At 35.7% G+C, this 23,151-nt stretch overlaps 1 protein-coding gene across 8 annotated transcripts in view; it reads left to right on the top strand.

Moving 5' to 3' along the window:
- Nucleotides 1-23,151, top strand: part of HEATR5A (HEAT repeat containing 5A) — a 70,121-nt gene that overhangs the window by 26,213 nt on the left and 20,757 nt on the right. For 6 of the 8 annotated variants that reach the window (XM_030948853.1, XM_030948854.1, XM_030948855.1 and 3 more), the window contains 15 exons: nucleotides 50-305; nucleotides 1,395-1,550; nucleotides 2,264-2,514; nucleotides 4,871-4,982; nucleotides 5,836-5,988; nucleotides 7,277-7,376; nucleotides 8,063-8,172; nucleotides 12,185-12,348; nucleotides 12,452-12,627; nucleotides 13,992-14,097; nucleotides 16,336-16,526; nucleotides 16,960-17,119; nucleotides 18,220-18,409; nucleotides 18,984-19,153; nucleotides 22,214-22,240. In XM_030948853.1, coding sequence (XP_030804713.1) covers nucleotides 50-305; nucleotides 1,395-1,550; nucleotides 2,264-2,514; nucleotides 4,871-4,982; nucleotides 5,836-5,988; nucleotides 7,277-7,376; nucleotides 8,063-8,172; nucleotides 12,185-12,348; nucleotides 12,452-12,627; nucleotides 13,992-14,097; nucleotides 16,336-16,526; nucleotides 16,960-17,119; nucleotides 18,220-18,409; nucleotides 18,984-19,153; nucleotides 22,214-22,240 — 2,322 coding nt within the window. The remainder of the gene's footprint in view (nucleotides 1-49; nucleotides 306-1,394; nucleotides 1,551-2,263; nucleotides 2,515-4,870; nucleotides 4,983-5,835; nucleotides 5,989-7,276; nucleotides 7,377-8,062; nucleotides 8,173-12,184; nucleotides 12,349-12,451; nucleotides 12,628-13,991; nucleotides 14,098-16,335; nucleotides 16,527-16,959; nucleotides 17,120-18,219; nucleotides 18,410-18,983; nucleotides 19,154-22,213; nucleotides 22,241-23,151) is intronic. The other 2 variants (XM_030948857.1, XM_030948856.1) reach the window with 1 other exon arrangement.

The raw sequence follows: 23,151 nt of genomic DNA, 5'->3' as shown, positions 1-23,151 counted from the left end.
TTCCACATATTTTGCTCTAAAGTATGTTTCTCTTGAAATCTCTTTTCAGGCGTATGTGGTATTTGTCTCTACATTAGGAGCACAATGGCTTGAAAGGAGCTTCTCTGCCTTCCTATCCCATATTCTAGATCTGGTGTCTCAGTCTCACCCTAAGGCTGTTCAGAGTGCCGTGGATGCTATCGGCTGCCGCCGCTGTGTTTCATTCATCCTTCGAGCTACAGTAGGAGGCCTGCTTGGGGAAAAGGCTCAGATTGCAGCTGCCAAGGAGATTTGTCAGGCCATCTGGAAACTGAAGAAAGTTGTAGGTATGGGTCTAACAAGATTATCCATTCGGGCCTCTGTTTTTCCTTTTTTAAGTGATTGTCCAATTACCTAATCCAGAATCTGCAGAAATAGAATATATAGTGCTGATTTATTACCATGATAATGTAAAGGGCTTTTGCTGGACTGTTTTGTTTTTAGCTTGGGCTGGTTATTTGCTTGTGTGTGTCTGTGTGTACCCACATAAGTATATACAGATTTTTTTGACATTCCATTCCTGGCAAATAAAATTTTAACCATTAACAAATGAAATAATTGCAATCATAGTATACAGGCAGTATTGTAAAGTAAGTTAGATTGCCAGATAATGCATGTCTAGTCAGATCCTGCCTTCCTCTTCAGAGCAGTTGAGACTACTGAAGGTTCAAAAAAGAAGCATTTGTTCCTAAATGACACATGAGCATTTCTCATGGAGAGAAAAGATCTCTTGCATGATAAGGTCTTGTACACTGCTTCCAGAAAATGCCTCTGATCTTCCACCACTGTCCTTCTGGAGGAGAAGAAAGAGAATCCTGGACATAACCTGTTGTTCTCTGGTGTATATGTTGTATCTATTTAAATATCTAAATGTTTTATGTCTAAAGAGACATAATGATCTGTGTCTCAAAATATAAACCTTCAAAAAACATAATATTTTTCCCTCTCTCTTCCTTCCATATCTCTGCCTTCCCACTTGCTTGACCTTGCAAGATTTCATTCTTTTCTTCCTTTTTTTTCCCTACGATGCAGTAAAATCTGGCCAGATATATGAAAATATGTCTTATTCAAGTTACTTTTGGTAGGGCAGACAATAGCACTCTTCTTGCTAGCTGCTGTTCCCTATGATGTAAAGATAAGTAATTTGGTATTTTCCATTTATCCACACAATTGCCCTCACAGATGTTACTACGCCATCCTTTTAGTAAAAGAAATGTACTTGTCTCAGTGAAGGTAACCCTTTATGAAAACAATAATAAAAGTGGTAAAAGCTCGTTTAGTAGTAAAAACAGCTTCTTTGGCAAAAACCTTTCTCCCATCTGTTTGTTTGATTTTGGTAATGATTTCATGGTGATTTTCTTTTATTGTGTTATCAGATGCTGCAATAAGTGATGGTAACTTGGAAACAAAAATTAATACAACAGATGTAACAGCAAGTCAGCATGTGCTTGTGTGTGCACTTCAGGAACTCGGAAGTCTCATTCATGGCTTGGGAACTACAGCAGCACCATTACTGCAAGACTCCAGTACAGGTACAAGCCCTGAATCATTTTGTGAACCAGAGTACAAATCAAATTTATATTTGTTTGTTCACTGTGATCTTCTTTGATTTCTTACGGCTGTTCTTCTCGTGCTCAGTCTCCTAACCAGGATCCTCCATAGTTCTTGTATTATTTTCTGTTTTCTTCCAAGAAACTTAAAAAAAAAAAGGGGGGGGTGGGGGGGAGGAGGAGGGAAAGATGTCTGCCTTACATGCTGTAGGAAAATTTCAGACATTGCCCAAAGAGTTCTGTATCTTTCCTAACCTGTACAAGTATGTCAGTTAAAAAAAAAATCTTCATTAAATTTTACTCCATTAAGGGTTGTATTTAAATTGCAACACTTCATAATGTTTATAATAAAACTGATTGAACTGGGTACCTTTATTGTTCTTATTTAGCTGCATCCATGGCATGCATTTCTTCTTCCTTACAGAAGCTTACAGATATTTTCTGTGTATATTGAGGGATGACTGTGCAATATGTTAGGTTTTCTCCATAATGTTGCTTTTCATCCAGGATAATTTTTTCTAAAAAGAGCTTAATTATTTAAATTTGTTACAATTATTTAAAAATCATAGTACTTTTTCAAGAGAAGTAGAGAAATTGCATCCTGTTACGTTTGCCAGTCCTGTGTATACATTTTTGCTTGTTTGACAAACCTGCTTGTCTCTTACTTAAGTGTGTTTGTGCATATTATTTTTCAGGTGTTCTGGAGGCAGTAATTTCTGTCATTGTTCATCCCAGCATTTCAGTTAGACTGACAGCAGCGTGGTGTTTGCGCTGTATTGCTGTAGCTCTGCCCTCTTATGTGTCCCTGCTGTTGGATCGTTGCATTGAACGCCTCAGTGCATTGAAATCCTGCCCAGAAGCAGTCACTGGCTATAGTTTTGCTGTGGCTGCTTTGCTGGGTGCAGTAAAACATTGTCCTTTAGGAATTCCACATGGAAAAGGGAAGGTATGGTCTGAATACTTTTCATATAGTCTGTTCTTGTATTTTTTTGCAGTGGTATTTGCATATTTTATTAGTGACATAATCACAATACCCAGTGATACTGATGAGATACTTTGGTTCCTCAAGAAGAGGACTTTGAAGCATACCATGACTCAAATAAGCACATGTTTTTCTCACATGTATCAGGAGCAAAAATTCCTGTTTCTTGGGAATGACTCTGAAGTGTACAGGTTAGTCAGTGCTTACAGCAATAACTGCAGTTATCTTGAAAATCGTTGGTCAAGTCCAACAGATAGATACTTTTGTTTTGTTTTATAGAATATAACAGAAATCAGCTTCTTGCATTGACTCAGTCAAGATGCCAGTCTCCTCAGTAGCGCAGATAGAAGATGCTGTGCTCTGAAGTTTTAAGGATATGCAGCTGTAGAAATAAAGACTGGGGGAAGGAGCTGTTTCCATCTTAATGGGAACTTTATCTACTGAGTTACTCATCTTTGGAAAACTGTGGTGTATCACAAATGTCAGCAGTACATGCTAATTTTTTGCATAATGTAGAAACTTACATTCTTTCTTCTGGAAATAACTGTTTCAGCGTCAGTGGACATTAAGAACATTCTGGACATTCAAAGTCCTGACTGATTAACTTTTCCTTGTGATTGCTGCAAGATCATGCAGAGAGAACAAAATGGATGGCATTTGCCCACTTTTATATAAAAGAAGTGTCATTCAAATACATGCACCTAAGCAGACCTGAAGTTTCTGTTTAAGAGAGAAACATAATTCTTAACAAAGATTTCTTTTAGAGGAATATAATAGGATGAAATAGGGCTAGGGAGGAGGTATGGGAGGGCACAAAAAAAAATACGGGAGGAACACTGTATTCTGTACTAAGCTGGTAGGGGGAAGAACAGAACAGTTGACAAAAGCCCTTTTCTGCTCTCTCCTAGGAACACTGCCAGATTCCAAACTAGTTCCTCTTCTGAGGAGCAGAAAGAGGCCAGTGTTGAGTAGAGCAGTTTTGAGAAGGAAATATCAAACATAGACAATAGTGATCTGTAGAGAAGCTGTTCTGTATTAATGGATTATCCTTTGAGAGGGCAGATAGAGTTGCAGGTGGAACCTAAAGAAAAATTAGTGAGCTTATATATATTTAACATTCAGTTCTATTGCTTATAATTCAGTTTTAAAAAATTCTTCAAATATAAGGCAATCCTGCTAGTACACAGAGAAAAATTGTCAGAAATCATTAAATTACATTATTTCTAGCATGTATGCTTTATAGGTAGTATATGTATACTAAGTTTTTTGTGATTTTTAGTAGTATAATTTTAAAAAGGTCTTGTTTTATTTTAAAATCAAATTTATTACCTCGAGCAGGAATCGATACAGATACAGTTCTTCTTTTACAACAACCTTGTAGCATTATGGAACTCGAGAAACTAATACTTTCAGATTGCAAAAAAGATGTCAAATTTTGGAAGTGTAAAAATCTCAAACATCATGTGCAACCTTTCATGGCATTTTAAGAGTGAAAAGAATTTATATAAGGATATTTTCTGTACTTAAGCTTTTTAATGATACTTTTGATAATGACACTTCTTACTTGGAATACTGACTTACGAGCAGTTTATTTTGGAGACTGGACGTAATGTAAGATGCTTTTTAGCATATGTGAGACATAATTGAAGCAAACTACATGCAGAATGCTTACAGCATTTGTAGACATACTGTGGTGATTGTGCATGGACACAAGGGTGTTCCTCAATGTAAGCTGTAGGTACCTCTTGGTGACAAGTGAAGTCACCTTGCATTTAGCACATAGTGGGCATGTGCAATTATTCTAGAGCAGCTAAAATAGGATTAATTCTAACTATAATATTTTAATTTATTTGTCAGTCATACCACTTGTTGATTTAATAAATAGTCAGAGAGAACGATAGACTGTATTCGGCAACAAAGATAAAAAAGATAATTACCACTCTCAACCCTTCTTCTGAGCTGTAATTCATAGATGTCATGCATACATTGTGACATAAACAGAATATCAGAAAACTTGTATCCTTCCAATGCACATTCCTGTGGAAATTATCAGTTATCATTTTACTGCTGATAAGGGAGAGGATACAAAGCAGCAAAGGAACTTATTTAGTACTCCAGAGAACTGCTGAAGCCATCCCAGACTAGTACTGAAGTCAGGAATTGCAACTTCATGATCCTGAGTTTATTGCCATAGTGGAAGAGGAAGATGACGTTCTTCCTCTGGGAGCAAGAGAATAGGATTAAGTATTACGCCAAATAGTATTGAAAAAAATGGTAGTTATCAAAATGTGATTCTCTGTTTTTCTCTTTTACTTTGAAGGTAATCATGACAGTAGCAGAAGATTTGTTGTGTTCTGCTTCTCAGAACAGTCGCATTTCGCTGCAGCGAATGCAGGCTGGATGGCTCCTGATCGCTGCTCTCATGACATTAGGTAGTAGCTTTCTACAATTTTTCTTAATCTACATTAAGTTCTTCAGTGTTCTGTCTCTGATTTTTTGTTTGAGGTTTTGTCTAATTTACTGCTGCAAAGTAATTTTAAAAACCCCAAGTGTTGAAATATTTAGAAAAACTTTATGAGATAAAAATGTTATCTCTTTCAAATTTAGTATTAGTTCATTGGGAGCCATGTCTGAATAATAGTGATTGGAGTGGGACTGCTATTAATTAAATGTAGATAATAAATTTCAAAGTGAATCTAACCAAATGTCCTAGTGGTCATGAAGAAGTTTAAAATATTTGTCACAGCAGAAAATGAGCTAGTAATTTGTATTTCCCTCTTGTCAGGAATTTGAAATCTTACAGACTTTTTAACGTGTGTTACTGGTCAGATTATTGACTGGGATCAATAAATTACTAATGAAGAATGTATTTTATTTTGGTTATATTTTAAATGTTTTCAAGTATTATTATGCCCAGCAAATCCCTTTTTTTTTAATGTTCTTATACTTAATTAATATAGAACAAATGTTTGCTTTTCTGAACCTTACTATTGATCTTTGCATCTCTTTTATGCTGGTGATCCACAGGGTCTGTACTTTGTAACAAACAGACATTGTAGTTGGTTTGGTAACGTACTAGTAAATGTGTCAATGGGTATGTAGGTATATATGAAAATGATGTACCAAAAAGTAAGTATTTGAGAAATTACACATGAGAAGGCTGGGAAAGTAGCATATGGTTTTGTTCACTCCTGCAGAGGTTTTGTGAAACAATAAAAAAGAGAAGGAAAGAAAATTTAATTTTATTAATCCTTACATTGGCCTGACAACTGCCAATATTTACAGGTCCTGCAGTTGTCCAACATCATCTGCCACGAATCTTGTTACTGTGGAAGTGCATCTTTCCATCATCTTCTAAAGACTTGGAAACAGAGAAGACACGAGGAGATGCATTTACCTGGCAAGTAACACTGGAAGGTCGTGCTGGTGCCCTCTGTGGTAAGCAGGATTTACTGTCTTTTTCTGCATATTTGTTATATGTTAATTTTAGTTAATTTCTTTCTGAAAGAACAAGAACACTCCATGTTGGGTTTTTTCACTAGATGGTAAAGGCTATATTCACTCCATATATAACATACATGTTATATAACATACATGCTAATATATCAATATTTTCATTTAAGTGTATGTTTCTTTTTGTGGGGGAAAAAAAACCAAACAAAACCAAAAAAAACCCACAACCAAACAAAAAAAACCCAAAAGAGTTTTTTCTCTCCATCTTCTAATCAGTTGATTTTCAAGCAATGAAATGGTAATCAGGAAGGTTGCTTCTCTTGTTTAGCAAACAAATCACAATAATGACTGAAGATCCAAAGTAGGGATGTTCTGTTGTTTATACAGTCTATTATATTTGGAAAATAGTGGTTCTGTTTTCTACCAGGTAGCTTACTATAAGCAAAAGAGAATTGGTGAGTCATTCCAACATGCTTGTGAAAGTGGAAGGACTTGGGTAAAAATTACAATTAGGTAGTTGCAATTCTCAGCCAGGAAACAGCACTCTGAATGTGGCTGCTCTCTGATAGGTCACAATTTTTTATCATGAAATACTCTGAATTTCGGGTTCCAAGAAATTGCCCCAGTGATCTTCAAATACTTAACATGTTTCAGTCTTGTATTCTAGAGTACTAAAGGGTGCTTTGCTTTCCAGAAATTTGAGCCTTGGTATAGTAAGCACCCCAATCTCTCACTATTAATATACATCACAAAGTGTGGAATTCAATAGCAATTTCATTTTAGAAGTACCTAAACAATTAACCTTTAGATATTTTTTCTTGAGAAAATAGGTATTTAATGTGGTAAAATCTCTAGATGCTTTTGGAAATTAAACTCAAGTTTAGTTTTCTGTAAATTATATACATACTAATTGGTTCTCAGAGTACAGTAATTGAACTAAATTTTAATGGAAAACGAGTAAAGTAAGCAGTAGGTCACTTGATCATCCTCCTATTTTCTTTTTATTATTATTATTATGGAATTACCATGAAGTTGAGTTACATACTATCACTTAGTTCATAACAAAATGAAAAAGATAATTGCGTTTATGTATGCAATTAAAAGTCAGGATATGAATGTCCAAGCAGAGATACTGAAACAGTGCATCTGACTTTTTTCATTTCTACTTTTATTCATTATTAGTGATGTAGTAATGTAATTACTTTGCTAACGTAATTTTTTTTTCTTCAACTTACCTCACACTAATTAAATTGAAATCTAATTCCTTTTCTAGCTATTAAAAGCTTTGTTTCCCACTGTGCTGGTCTTCTTACGGACGAAGTTGTTCAGAGACTTCTTCCTCCTCTCCCAAGTGCTGTTGATTTATTGACACAGTAAGTGTGTGTATAAAACTGTTACTTGAAAAGCTTGTATTTGTTTAGTGCACTTTCTAAAGAACTTTCTTTTCAAGGGACAAAAATCAGTGTTTCTGTGTTTGCAGATTCCAGTGTTGTGAAAAATCTCAAGGAAGACTTTATTGCAAGGGGTTTTTAAGTTCATTTCTATATACTGCTTTTTAAATTATACACATTGCATTCATATACCGTTATTTTTTATTAAATAAGAAACTAAGTTCAAGAATATGCTTTGAAAAATATCTTTTGGACGTGGATTTTTTTTGTATTTAATTTCTGATCTAAGCTGGAAAGGGTTTTGTTAAACTTTTGCCTTTTGAATATAGAACAATTTAATGCATTGGGTTCTAAGCTCTAACTTAGAGAAATATATCCACAAAAGTTTGTTGTCATAAATATAAATAAATAGAAATAAATAGAAATAAATAGAAAGCTTTTTTATTTCTCTAGTATAAAATGAAAATAACGCTTGGAAATGGACAACAGACATCTGTCAGAGCATGTGAAATAAATTGGTTTCCTTTTACTGTTATTTGTGCAAATCAAAATGAACTTCTAATATGTATAGATTTTAAAAGCATTCAGTAGTGTGGTACTGTTGAAACTGGGGTGTTACATAAAACTTGGAGTTCCTCCTATCTATGACATGCTTTTTATATTTTAAGGCTTTCTTCAATATACAAATCGTATGGAAATTCCTTAAAAACACCATCAACGGTTTACAGACAGAAACTGTATGAGTTACTAGCAGTATTGCCCCCAAAGGCCTACGAAGGTATGTATTTCCATGCAAGGAGAAATCCATTAATACTATGGGCTCATTTTAAAGTTTTTGTCCAACACATATTCGGCCAGCAAAAATCAGTTCTGCCTTTTCTAAAAAACAAACTTTATTCCCTCTATTTTAGGTTTGATGAATTGTAGCAAAGTCACTGTGGTTTTGAAAAGCTAGCCTTCATGATCTTTTTTCCCTTCTATATCAAAACAGACCTCTGTTACAAATAGACACTTTTGCTCTATTTTCGGTTGATACTTGAAGTTAGACAATGTTTCAATGATGCCCATTTTTTTTCCATTAAATCGTAATTCCCAAAGATGTAACTTTAGCTTAAACTAATTGGATGTAGACCATTGAAAGAATTCAAATTAATTGATTTAACGAAGTATGTATTAGAGATATATTAATCTGATCCTGTGCAAACTGTGGATAAAGGGTCTGTATTTAAAGAACAATTTCAACAAAATCTGGGGATGGACTTTTTATGGGAGAACATAACAAAAAGAATCTAGGTGTCTGATCGATAAACTCTGCGCTGTAGGTGGATGAGTCTAACTTGCAGCTAAAATATTTAATATCTTTGTCTTTAAATCATTTGTTGTACAGTAGTTTATGGATTGCAGTAAGGAGCCATCGTGTTTTTGTCAGCTGGAAAGAGAAGCAGAGGGTATTCTTCAGGATAGAGACGATATGGTGCAACCATGCTCTAAATTAGCTGTGTCGTCTGTATTTTGGAATGAATCCTTACTCAAATAATCTGCTCCATCTAGTGGTAATTGTTAGGGGAATTGGGACAAATCCCTGACCTGTACCTTAAAGCTGTTAGAAGTATGTATATAATGAAGCATAGTGTATAATACTCACTTGTGAATGAAAATTACATCTCCACCACTGAGAGCAAATTATTCCTTTTGTTCTTGTAGTACAGGAGTGACATGTTACAGAATACAAATATTTGGGTATGGCTGGGTTTGGCAGTTTCTTGGTGTGTTTGGGATTTTTGTGTATGTTCTAACTTCATAGAAAATACACAGTGTTTTATAGTGTGACCTGCAAAATGTACCTCTTGTGAGAGAGCAGCAGTGTGACCTGCAAAATGTACCTCTTGTGAGAGAGCAGCCTAGCTGAGGATGCTGCATTCTAGTACAAAAAAATAAAGAAATAGCTTGAAAAGTTTGTTATAAATAAGTAGGCACCCTGCTGAAATCTTTGAAAATAGCCTTAGAATCAAACCAGTAATTAGATAGGTGTAGTCTCAGAGGTATCCACGCATGTGTAATACAGCAGTGTGAGAGTAGGGAAGGAATGGAAACGCATACATTGCCAGAACTTATTTTTATATATCTTAACATACAGGTATGCATCATTTAAAAATGCAATGAAAAGTTTCTAAGGTAAAACTTGAAACAAATACCATTCATTCCATTTTATTCCAGTATGATAGCTTCATGCAGAAACTGTATGTGTTCACAAATACTGGTAATTTTTAAAATAAATTGTGTGGAGAAACAGTGTCACTGTGGAACTCATGATGTTTTTTTCAATGTCTACATTTAGTCATTATAAATAGGAACAATATTAGGAGTACTCTTGTGTTTCACAGCAGGGCTCTTTTCACATGGCTCAGAGTGACACACTGATTGAGAAGCTTTCACACGTTCATGGTTTTATTTCTTTTGTATTTGTTTTCTTCATTCCAGGTAGTTAGCCAGATGATAGAAATCTGTAAGTTGTTTCTTTTTGAGAAAATTGATGATGAAACATTTACCAGGAGTTGAAATTTTAGTATTTGTAAATAATGTGCAAAACTTGTTTTCTTTAGTGGAAGAGGGACAAAACAAAATGGGGAGGAAAATAAACAGTTGAAAACAGACTATTCACATGCCCATGAGTGTGCATGAATCATAATTTATTCTTTGCGTTATTTCAGCAGTTGCAGATATGAGAAGAACATAGTAGATAAACTTGAACATCAGTGGAATACGTTTAATGTGTTTTAGTTGCTGTCTTTCATTGTGTATGAATGGATAAGACTTGTAATTTATCTAATCCAAAGTATGAACTTGTTAAGCTGAGGAGAGCCGGTTCTAAAATGACAAATCATATTTGTGATAATTTTCATGTGTCATTGGTTTTGGATTATAATGTGCTCATGTTTTCAAGGCTAAACATTTATTTCTTGTGAGTTAATACAAAAAATTTTATACTGTCCAAATTGAAAATTTCATAAAAATAATTTCAGTGGCTTGAATTCTATTAGATTTCTTGATGTTTTCTGTTGTCTGAAATTAATATGTTTTGTCAGACAACTCATTAGGGTTCTTTTAATACTTCAGCTTTTTGTGCTTGTTATGTTCCGTGGTTTAAACCATAAAATTGAATACAGGCATTCCCTTTCTCTTTCTTAATAGGATGAGATGAATTGCTAGAATGCTGAAACAGCATTCTGGCTTAAAATTTTGAACTGCTTTACATTGGGATAATATTGTTTAAAGTGTTGAGGATTGCCAACTGTCCGGGACTAAAATAAACCTTTGTTTGGTTAAAAAATGCTGGGTATCTCCATGAAATTTTATTTTAAAGGCTGGTATTATTCATAGGAAGTGGATTTTTAAAAAAAATTTTTGTCATGATGATGAGTAATAACAAAAGAGCAGTTTCTAGTTGTTAACTATAGTAGTTTTTTAAAGGCTAATTTCTATTCCTTTCACACATTGCACTATATTTGATAGTGCAAACATTTGGCATTTAGATTTGAGTAATGTTTTCTGGAAAAATTACGTACTTGCTTAATTATCCAGGAGGCAGGCAGAGCACCAGATGCCTGCTGGGGAGACAGGCTGATAGGGCCAGGAGTTTGACAGGTAAGGGAGAGAAAGTCAGCTTCTCAGAATAGGCTCTGTTTCAAGGGAGGGATAAGTAGCTGGTTGCAGCTATCAACTCTGAGTATGCTAATAACTCTGCTTGTGCTCATGAGGTGATGAAAACTGGGTTGTGGCACTTTTTGAAACTTCTATGTCTTGAAAATTTATAATCAACTTGAGTGCAAACATGTAATTGTGTGATCAGCTAACATCCAAATTGAATGAAAGGAATTGGATATGTAGTGTTAAGTGCCCATCTCTCCCCACTCCCCACTTCTTAGTGGTGATTATTCCCAATTAATGGGGACTTGACTTTTCAGTCTTAATGCTCTGGAGGCAAATTCTTAAGTAATATTTATATAAAGACCAAGTACACTCTTCAAGATCAGTTCTGCAGTGTTTTTCAACACAGTTAGAAACCAATCATTTCTCATCACGTGTGATTCAGCATTGGAAATGTTCTCTCTCTACAGAGACTATTTTAATGACCTAAATAGTCTGACTCAAAATGCCCAGTGTTGTTGTTTTTGTATTATGTACAACCTTGTCAGAAATATTATGTGCAACAATATGTGGAATTTCCTTTTAACTACAGGGAAATTTATCATAACCTATCACTCCTACAATAAACTTACAGTAAACTCCTGCTTTGGTTTTTGCATGCAAACTCCTAAAATGGGGGACTGCATTCATCAGCTTTTGTTTATTTATCAAATCTATGGACGTTTTAAATTACTTCTGCTTGCCAAGTTCAAGTATTCCTTTGTGATTACATAATACATTCCGCAGCATTAATTTTCAGGAAATAGAAGAAAATATGGCTGTATTCATAACTGCCATTTCCCCTCTACTTTATTTGTAAATGTAGCTAATTTACTGACTTAGCAGTTGTATGGCATTATGCCTTCTGTAAAGAAAAAGGTCTCTGTTTTTCTGCTTCTAGATTGCTGTGGGAGCTTAGCTTGCTTTTCTCAGCTACTGCTCTGTGGCTTCCCGTCTAACAGAGTCTTTTATAATTAACTATTTGAAGACTAAAGAGAAATGTTACATGGATGTTACTATTTCAGTATAAATGCATTGCTCCCAAAGTTGCTTGTAGCAAGTAACTAACCAATGGTTTTTAATATTTTTTCTTTAATTTAAAGGAGACTTCAGTGCTGTTCTAAAAGAGTTAGTGACTGACTTGACTGTCACAGATAGCCAGATTGACGCCTCTGCATTCTTGCTTCCATCCCTTTGTCATGAGAATGATCTCCTTTTACTGGGTCCCTTACTGCAGGAGACTGACCACCGATTTATTGAAGAGCAGGTACTTTTTGTTCTATTATAAAGGTATTATTGTATTTTTGTATAGTTGTAGTTATTTAGGTCAGTGGTCAAAAATATGGCAAACATGCTGTTCCTTCTTACAGCTCCTTTTAGGTAACAACATAACTGGTGGCAGCCTGGAGTATGACCCTTACTCAATTTATGAGAAATTTGCAAAAGGGGATTCTGTACCTAAACCACTACCTCCTGCATTATCTGTTATCAGTGCAGCAAGTCGACTTTTTGGAGTTATGTTTTCCCACATAACAGAGTCTCACAGGTAAAGTAGTAACTGTAACTGCTGGGGAATTTTGGAGATGCTGTAAGATGGTCATAGTGTTTGATATTGAATGCAGAATTTCTGAAAAAATAATGAATTGCATAAGTGGAGTCTGTAAACCATCTGAATAGCATCAGACCACCAAATTATTGGACTTTTCTCTTTAAAGTTACTGACAACAGGAAGGCACATCTAGCAAGAGGTTATTGTCATAGCAAATCTGTGGACCCAGAAAAATAATGGGGTTTTTTGACAGCCAGATCAAAATGGAAGCTATTTTGAGAGATGTTACACAATTTTTGTGGTGCTTAATACATAATACATTCTTTATAAAAAGTGGATGGGGAGAAACGAGTGCGTGTCTCAACACAATTCTGTCAAGATACAAGAATGCTAGTAAGAGATCAAATACTTCTCTTGGGTTTTTGTCTGTATTTTCTCACTGCATATATGGCATTTTGGTTTGTTTCACATTTATAAGCACACTGATTGCTAAAGCATAAATTTCCTAAGATTTTTGCATGTAGTTGCTTCTTCTGTGTGCTTCTGTGTGGTAATATTTTTGAATGTGGCTTTAGAGCAGATGAATTATTTTAAAATGAAATGGCTTTATATTTTCAAAGCCTGCTATAATTACCTTGATTGTTAACTCATGATCATTATAGCTGGTGATGGTTTTATAGTTTCTTATGTGGGATGAGTGTTTAATCTTTATGAGTTCTGAGTCTTGATGTCTTCACAACTTTGAATGTTTGGGGTTTAGTGTAGGTTCCAGGCAGGTGTTTGTATATGAGAATACCTGCCAATAAAATTGACAAATTATTTATTTGTTCTTCTGACCTGTCTTTACTTCTTTATTCTGTCTTCATTGACTGTTGTTGTTGTGGATTTTTTTTGTCTTTGTTTTTTTTGCCCTGTCTGTCACCAGCTTTCTGGTTGGTTTTCTTCGCTTGTTTCTTAAGACATGAATTAATTAATGCAGCAGATAAATACATTTTAATTTCTTTTTCCTTTCCCTCCTCCTTTCTCAATTGTAAGTCAAAATGCACTATTCCCATACATAGTTCCTTTTAATAATGTCTGTTCAATGTTACTTAGGTATGTGATTATCTGTGAATACATTTAAGGACACAAATGTAAAAAGTTCATGTTCATATATGGAAGTTCATATTCTAATATGGAATACACAAATTTTTTTTGGTAGTAGACAGGGATGCCAGTTGAAGGAAAATGCTCAAGAGATTATTTATTCCACCTCTTGGTTTTGTAGATAGATTTTGTTATGGGCTTTAAAATAAAATATAACAGCTTGATTCATTTCCTTAATTTTCAGTTATGTGGTTTCTTTTCTGTTTTTGTTTAAGGCTCCAGGTGTTAGAACAGTTGTTGAATTCCATAAAGCAAACAAAAGGATCTCGACAACAAATAGTGCAACTGCATATTGTGTCTGCCTTTTCTACTTCCTTAAAGGTAAATCTGCTCTCTCTCTCCTTTTTTTCTCTTTCTCTGTCTGTTACTAAACCACAGCATCTCTTGGTTCAAATAGATCAATTGCTGAGGTTTAAACCCAGCCATGCAACCGCTCACTCACTCCCCCTTCAGTGGGATTGGGGAAAGAATGGCGAGAGTGAAAGTGAGAAAACTGCTGGGTTGAGATAAAGACAGTTTAATAGGGAAAGTAAAAGCCATGCACACAAGCAAATCTAAACAAGGAATTCGCTTCCAACTTCCCATCAGCAGGCAGGTGTTCAGCTGTTTCCAGGAAAGCACGGCTCTATCATGCCTAACAGTCACTTGGGAAGTCAAAAAACCATCACTCCAAACATTTTCCTGCCTCCTCCCAGCTTTATATGCTGAGCATGATTCCATGTTAAAGGAAGAGCTGCTGCCAGAGCATTGTCACACTGTTTGAAGAGTCACACCCAGACCACCTGAGACTTGAACTGCTGGGACAGGAGCCCCTTTGCAGCAGGCAGCCCCAAGAGCAGACAGATGTCCCCTTTGTCTCTTCATTGTCAAACACACTCACTCTGATCTTCTTTCTCCTTCTTCCAGCTTGACTCTGGATTTCCTGTAGCAGAGTGTCAGGCATCAAATCTATAAAACTAAGTTATTTAATAGAGTTATACTGCAGCAGGTCAGCTCAAGCTGGGTGCCTCTGGTACTCACCACAAAAAAATCCCTAGGCAATTATACCCTTATGGTTTATGCATCTACCCTTCATATGCTCTCTACATGCCTTGCTTGTGTCTCTGGGCCCAGTGGTGATTTTTGATAAGGAGTCTTCTAATACAGTTTTGGGTTCTTTCCCTCTGTCTGTGCTGGTAGGTAGTTCTTGAGGTATTGCAGCTTCTACTGTCCTGATCTTCTGATTTCCATTTCTGATGCCTCTGCTCTCTGGCAGAGCACAGGAAACTAAAAAAGCCCTAGATTTAGGATAAACATTACCTAGCAACAGTCAAAACATCAGTGTGTTATCAATGCTCTTGTGCTAAAGACAAAACACAGCATTGTACCAGCTGCTAGGAAGATTACTCAGAAAACTAACTCCATTCCAGACAAAAACATCTCTAGACCTAAGTTCAGAGCTATCAGCCTAAGGCTTTATCTAAACCAGCTACTCATGCTGAGCCAGTAAAGCTGGGCAAACAGTATCCTAAATCACTGAGTATTTTACCTCCACGTAACTCATTCCACTTAAAACTTACTTATGCTAAACAACTGTCTCTTTACTGCCATATGGTATGGAATCTCCCTCTGGTCCATTGTGGCCAGCTATCCCAGCTGTGTTTCCTTTCTTCCTTCCTTGTGCACCCCCATTCTGCTCACTGGTGGGATGGCACAAGAAGCAGAAAAAGCCTTGGATCTGTGTAAGCACTGCTCAGTAATAACAAAACATCTCAGTATTGTCAACCATGTGTTCAGCACAAATCCAAAACATAGCACCATGCTTGCTACTGTGAAGAAAATTAACTCTACCCCAGTCCAAACCAGCATAGTGCACAGAAGTTTTTGTTTTGATTAACAGTCAAGGTGATCAGTCCTATTTTCCATGGTAATTCATTATTTTCTGATGTCATAGCTTTCTTGAGTGCAAATGAATCACTGTTTAATTTCCCCCCTTTTTATTATTAGTTTAAGGGAAACCTGTTCTAGTACATTCTAGTGTACTAGCATCCATACTAGTGACATTCAAATAAGAGAGATATGGAAAAATTCTGTTTATATAATTTCTGTCTTTTTCACTGACTTTTGTATTTCTTACTGGGTAAATAAAAACATAACAATTGTTAAAACAAAGTGATCTCATAATTATCTATTTGTATGCTTTATCTGTATTTTCCTTTGTTCATGTGCAGTTTTCATTCTTGGCTTGTTAGGCAAATGTTTGGGACTGAGATTTTTTTTTGTGTTTTCTTCTTAATATTATTTCCTAAATGTTGTGCTAATATGTTGGTTTATCTGGTTGCACTGCAATCTATCCAATATTTCCTAAAATCATAATGTTGATACTATAGTGTTGTGCTGTGATGTACAGTTATGTAGTGTTAGACATCTAACTCTCATAACAGCAATTTGAAAGAGATTAATTCCTCAGACAGAGGGGAAGAAAATCCTTCTGCAGGTCTTGTATTTTTTGCATGACTGACAGAAAAGCACACTCTGATTACTGTCTAGCTGTTTAATATATTTAATGTCTATTTTTAGCGCTTGGCTAACTGCAAGGGAAGTTTAGGTTCAGAAGAAGTTAGAAGATCTGCCCTGATGTTGGTAATGGGTGCCCTGGAAAGCAATAATCCACTTCTAAGATGTGCTGCTGCAGAGTGTTTGGCCAGGTTGGCACAGGTGGTTTCTGACAGTGCCTTCACTGCTGGGTTAGCGCAAGTCAGTTTTGACAAGTAAGTTCACAATAAGCATGAAAAGATACTGCTTGAGTTGGTAAAAATGTTTGAGAAATCTACCTGACACCTATTATGATAGTTTTCAAAAGCTGGTTTCCTTCATGAATTTGATGTCACTTAAGAAATTAACAGGAGAAAACACTGCCTGAGTTCTGCATGTATTTCTTAGTGTGAGACTGACTAAGCAAGCATGTAGACTTTCAAATGAATTGAATTGGCTGCTGTTCTGGCAACACCATTTAAGTGTATCTAAAATATTTTTGATGCTTTCTTCAGATAAGAGACCGTGTATGAACTTGGAATTTTGTGAATATAATAGTGTCTAATAAATTTTTTTGCTGATTATATACCAGAAATTTAATTTGTAGATGTGCTTATTACATGGTAAGAGTCTTGGTAATTAAACTAACAGCTTTCTTTCAATTAATAGGCTAAAATCTGCTAGGGATGTGGTATCAAGAACAGGTCATTCTTTGGCTCTGGGATGTCTGTATCGGTACCTAGGAGGAATAAGTTCTACTCAGCACCTGAATGCATGTGTTGGAATCCTTTATACTTTGTCTCAGGACAGTACTTCTCCTGATGTACAGGTACTTGTCACTTACATTAAAATGTTATGTTACAAATTAACTGAATTTTATTCTGGAGTTTAAGGTTATTTTTCTTGTAAGAATAAGACACTTGACAATCTCACAGGCATACCTCGCAGGTAACAGCTGGAGCAGCAAAGGCAATGTAGAAGACTGGCCCTGCTCAAAATCCACCTTCAACAACTTCCAAAGCAAGAACTATGGTGAGATGTGGGAGATTCAATGATCTGTGAGACTGATTAGGTTCAGTCTTAAAAAACTGCATCTGATGTTTTAGGGATTGTTTCTTTTCACATTCACCTGTATCTTGACTTGGACTACATAGTACCTAGGATTTTCTGTTTATGAAGGGACTTCTTTTGTTTGTGTCAGTTTTTGTCTCTTTCACGGTGTTAATCTCCCAGCATATTTTGTTGAAGGGTCATATAGTAAATAAAAGGGATTTGTAGCCTGAATATTTTAGAACTTGGTGGATGTACATCATTGAGTAAGACAAGAAATTTTAAAGACTAATTAATGTTATTTCTCTGTGGCTAAAACTGTTATCTGTCAGAATAGCTTTAAGAGACATTGAGTGTGTTTAATGTATTTGTCTAAATATCACTTAAAGAATTTTTAAAGCTTTCCCGAAGTATCTTTGCACAAAGAGGAACTGTTTGTTGACATGAAACAGGTGTGGCTAGTGGTGCAAAGTAACTAATTACAACAATAGATTATTTCAGAAACTCTAGTATTTTTTCACAATTTTGTTCTTGCACAAAGGACTGTAAAAATTTTTTAAAATAATAGAATATAATAAAGGAATAATAATCACTGTTAAACTAATTTACTGTTACATTCATTTTTATTAACAATGACAAATTTAAAATGGTTGTTTCATTGCACAGCATACAGTTCCTTGTAAAATATTCAAAATGGCTTCCTCAACATCAGATTGATAAAATTTCTTTGTATAACCTCTTTATTTGTTCATTTGGAACCTAAAAGTGCAACTTCTATTGCATTTCATCACTGAATTTCACTTTTGACTAGTGAATTCTAAAAGGTTTTATGTATATCTATCATATAGAGATTGCTTTACTGCTTCTCTTATTTTGCAGGCATGGGCACTGCACTCTCTGTCACTAATAGTAGATCTGGCTGGGCCCCTGTATCATGTGCATGTGGAACCTACCTTATCTCTTGTTCTCATGTTGTTGCTGAGTGTGCCTCCGGCTTACGCTGAAGTCCATCAAAGCCTTGGGCGCTGTTTGAATGCACTCATTACCACTCTGGGCCCTGAGCTGCAAGGTATACAGCACACAAATGTGTCAGCTTCCTTTGCTCTACCAGCCAAACTGCTAAACATTGAATGTGTGTGGTTGCAAATGTAAGAAATAAGCAGATCTAAGTTTCTTTGCATAGTTGTAAGACAGTATTTCATAGGCCATGACTTTATGTAATCAAGATGATATGACTGCTAGTTTTCCAAAAATAATGTCTCTTGACATAATTTCCTTTGTTTGAACTGGCTCTCCGAGCCTTGCCTTGGGCTGAAATTTCTTACATGAATTTTACATTTTATATTTCTTACATTCTTACATCTTTTAATTCTAGCATGAGAGCAGGTGTTTGTTTGTATTTCAAGAGTTAGGAGTCCTTCTATGTCTTAGTTATGATGAAGACATTTAAAATTTGCATCTAAATAACCAGAAAGCGATGTGATCCCTACTCATGGGTATCGAAGTATGGCACAGATACAAAGATCATCGTTTAGAAGGATGAACATTATGGCTGGCTTGGGAAAAAGACAGGTTGTCATGTTTATTAAAGGGAAATATACATTTTAAAAACAAACAAAAACTAACCTTTATTCTCAATATAGGCAGCAGTACAGCAGTGTCAGCCTTAAGAACTTCTTGCCTTTTGGGCTGTGCAGTGATGCAAGATAATCCTGACTGCCTTGTTCAAGCTCAAGCCATCTCTTGCCTTCAGCAGCTTCACATGTTTGCTCCTCGACATGTCAACTTGTCTAACCTTGTAAGCTGCCTCTGTGTGAGTATATATTTACTAGTTTATATCCATGTATTTTAAAGTTTGTCCACATTTTTCACAAACACTTAAAAAATGCAGCTGTTTCTTTAAGCAGAGAAACTGATCATTGTGTAGGCGTGGGTAGGCATGAGGTGTTTCATGTTCTCCTACAGGCAAGTATTCTATGTATCTTCATTTTTTTTCCTCAGTTTCTTCTTCTCCTTTACAAGATGAGCACATTCTGTAGAAATCTTGGCCTTCTGAACTGCTTGCAGATACATTCTGCTGTTCTTATTAAGGCCAGTTGTCTGGCAGGATATACTATTCATTTCAACTTTTTGCTGGATTTGTACCAGCTGGTTTATGTTGGCCAGTTTTTCCCTCTGCTGCTTTTTATGCCTTGCTTGAAGGATTGACTTTAAAAATTGTTTGTACTAATTACTGTGAGTTTTGTTTCATTTTGTTTTTTTCATGATGCTGAAAAATTGTAGATTTCTGTGTTTTGTAATTTCTGTAGCATTAATGGTTCAGTGTACTGACATCTTGGCAGTCAGTATAAAAATTTCTAACACATAAGTTAAAGTCAAATCATGTCTTTGGAAGAAATAAACAAAACTTTTTCAGCCCTATTTGACAAGTGGGGGAGAGTTTATTTGTTGGGTGGGTTTTGGTTTTTTTTGTTTTGTTTTCATTCAGTATCTCTGTCTTTGAATAGTTGCTCTTCTGAAGTACTTAGTTCTGTTAAAAAAAAATAATTCTGGTAGCTATTAGCCTTGGTGGATTTGGGAGGCTAGCTGGGGGACGGAGAGGGTTGGTTGGAGGTTTTTGAGGGGGTTTGTTTTGTTTTGTTTTGTTTTGTTTTTTTTAATACAGTTTTGTCTCGCTGTCAATCAGAGAGAAATAAAAGTCCACAGACGATGAAGTGTGGTTGGATTTTGTTTTAATCTCATCTATTTCTACAGAGTTCTTATTCACATCTTCCATTGGGTAGCACTTGTGTATGAATGCTAAACATATAGATTTAGATCTTCATGTTTATTCTAAACATATAGGTTTAGATACCTTACATTTTCTTTATTTAGTTTGACTAGAAACATGATTGTGGGAGCTAGGAAAAACTGAAGAAGGTTTTTCTGCCCCACACTGTGATATACATGAATATGCTAGTTGCAGAAGAGCTGGAACTAATCTGAAGTGTTGTTTTAACATACACTAACAATTATTTTCTGTTTGTTTGGTATAACATAGTTTTTCTTACATTAATAAAGTCATAACAAGCCATGTCAGTCAGTCTCTTGCTTGGAGCATGGGGTAGTTTTTGGGAGCATTTGTAAGTCCATGTACAGTCTGCTTCAATCTCTCTACTAATATAGAGGATATAATGACAAAGTTATCTTGTCTACATAATATTACTGATTTTTATTGTTCTTACAAGTTGTCTCAAGGTACTTCATACAGCGGTTTATGAGCTTGATAAAACTAAATTAGTCAGTTAAGAAGCAGGGGTCATGGCTTGAGTTTGTGCATTCCCCTCTATGTCAGTGTGTCTCTGAAGAGTGTCATGAACAAGGTTTTTTGAGTGTGTGCTTTGCAGATCTGTGAGAAGATAATTGCACAAGAAGAATTCTGCATTTGTAAAACTCAGCATCCATTCATGTAGTTTCCACCCACTAAATCACCATCTCATTAGGGAAGCAAAATAAGTTATTGGATCTGAAATCTGCACCTCACTGTGCTGTTCACTTGCAAGGTGACACTCAGCTAGTTATTCTTCATGAGTTTAAATGTCTGCAATTTGGAGAACAAGGTGTGATGGTCCTCCTTTGTGATGCATTTTGAAGTCTTAAGGGAAAGCAGCTGCAAAAGCTAGCCCTAGGTCATGTGGATATTCACCATTGCATTCTTTATTTAGGGAAGAAAAACAGGAGAGGCAAAGAATCTGCAGCCACATGAGTGATCTTTTCCCCCTCCATCCATAGAAACATGAAATTTCACTTCTAAAATCTCCAAAACTAATATGCAAAAATTTTTTTTTTTACTTTTTTTAGCAGCATTTGAACCAACACCCCTCTCCACCCTCTTTGCCCAAGGATTCTGTTAAATGTCTTTGCTTTTGAACTTGCCTTTTTATAGTCCTCATTCTCCTGCCATCCCCCCTCACTTCCTCTTCACCTTGTCTTTTACCTCCCTCCACTCTCTCATAACCCTCCTTGTCCTCCCTCTGCTCCCTCTTAATTTCTTTTTTCCATCATTAGGCATGCTAACACGATTTCTTGTGCAGGCAGCTGCAAGCTGCCTCCTCCACCTGTCAAGCCCCTACAGCATGAGATGGCTCAGGTCTGCAGTGTATTTGAACAGTTCAGGTTGTAACTGTGCTAGCACTAGTAAAACATGACTTAGGCAATGAGCACACTGCTTCACTGGTTCATATTTTGTGGGGTTCTTGTTTTATTTTGTTTTATATTGTGTACATGTACTTGTCATTATCTAGCTTCCCTTCTTCAGCTTCTGAGAGTGTTCCCTGTTTGTCAATTGGATCTTTCACGTGGCTTTTAACAATAATGCACACTTGTCCTGCTATTTGAATTCTTGGCTCCAGCAGAATAGAGATTTACAGAGGTATTCCGTTCAGAATATAGAATATAGCAGAATATGCTTTTAATCATGTCTAAAATTAGCTCTAAAACTAACTTAGGTGAGCACAGACTTCTAAAGAGCTTATCTGTGTGAGCTTACAGTGTAGTATTCCTCAACACAGTGAATGCCAGTTTTCAGCTCTAAAATATTAACAATAAGATCAATATTGAAACACAATAACTGTACAATGTTAATAACTATGCTGTGCTGTTGTCTTGGTATTGTTTAAGTACTAATTTTAGTGGCAGTTGGGTTGGAATTTAAGTGTGTTCAACATGAAAAATAAGAGAAATTAACAAAGGAAATTAGGCTTTTGGTATGTTTGAGGCAAGATTCTGAATTTTATTATATGCTGAGCTTACATGTTACAGTCTCCATGTGTGGTTGATATCACTGTGATATCTTTGGTTTTGTCATGACTGGTTGTCATTTGTTTTTGTGCAGGAAATCTTGTTGGATAATTCTGTGTTGGTAGGTCCCTGTGCCTTGTTAATCCTAAACCTTTGCAGTTTGCAGTGGTGTTTTTATTTCATCTTTTATCTTTCTTTTTAACCATTTTAATGTAATTTCTTTTAGCATGTCAAGTGATATTTTATTGTCATCCTAATCAGAGCCTTCCTAACTGCAGATGGCAGGAATACATTTCATTTATGTGCTTAGTAAGGGATGCTTTTGTTTTTAATGTGTTAAGTACAGAAATTGAACTGTTTTTACATTTAAGTTTTAATGTGATGCTTGCATTTTGTGTCTGTCATTTAGTCCTGTCTCCTGCTTAGAATGTGGGAGAATGACAGAGATGAAAAATGTGCATCTTGCGTTATTTTGGTCGCCTCAGTTGGGCCCTCTCTTTTTTCCCTGATAAAATGAGCACGGAATTTATGCATGTCCAACTCGAAGTAGAATGTGTAGCTTGCTTGCATAAATGTTGCATTAAGTCTCACTTGTTTCTGAAGTTGCAATTAAAGTACCTTGCAGACATACCTACTGAGTCAGGTTCCTTTCCTTGTAGAAGAATTATGCAGAGTGTATCTTTTTGTGTATAATTATGTAATTCTGAGTATTGTAGATTCATATGCATGCACAGAAGTTCTGAAGATGAAGCTTCGTTTTGTTAATCTAACAAAGCTAAAATTCTGTATTGCTTATTCTTTTTGTCCTTAAGTTGCTTTGTGTAAGCATATGTTAACTAATATATATTAGTAATTTTGACTAATATATATTGGTTTGTTGCTGACAAATGAGCAGCACAGCCTAATGCAAGGTTTTCCTGCAGCAGACACTCAGTCTATCTATTTTAAGGATGGTAACAGCTAACGGGGCACAATTTCTTAGTTGTAGAGAACAATTTCTTTTATGATAACCTAAGCTTAATTTAGAAGAAG

The sequence above is a fragment of the Camarhynchus parvulus genome, chromosome 5, assembly GCF_901933205.1.
Source record: "Camarhynchus parvulus chromosome 5, STF_HiC, whole genome shotgun sequence".
Taxonomy (NCBI): Eukaryota; Metazoa; Chordata; class Aves; order Passeriformes; family Thraupidae; genus Camarhynchus; species Camarhynchus parvulus.
This window is presented reverse-complemented; position numbering and strand designations above follow the sequence as displayed.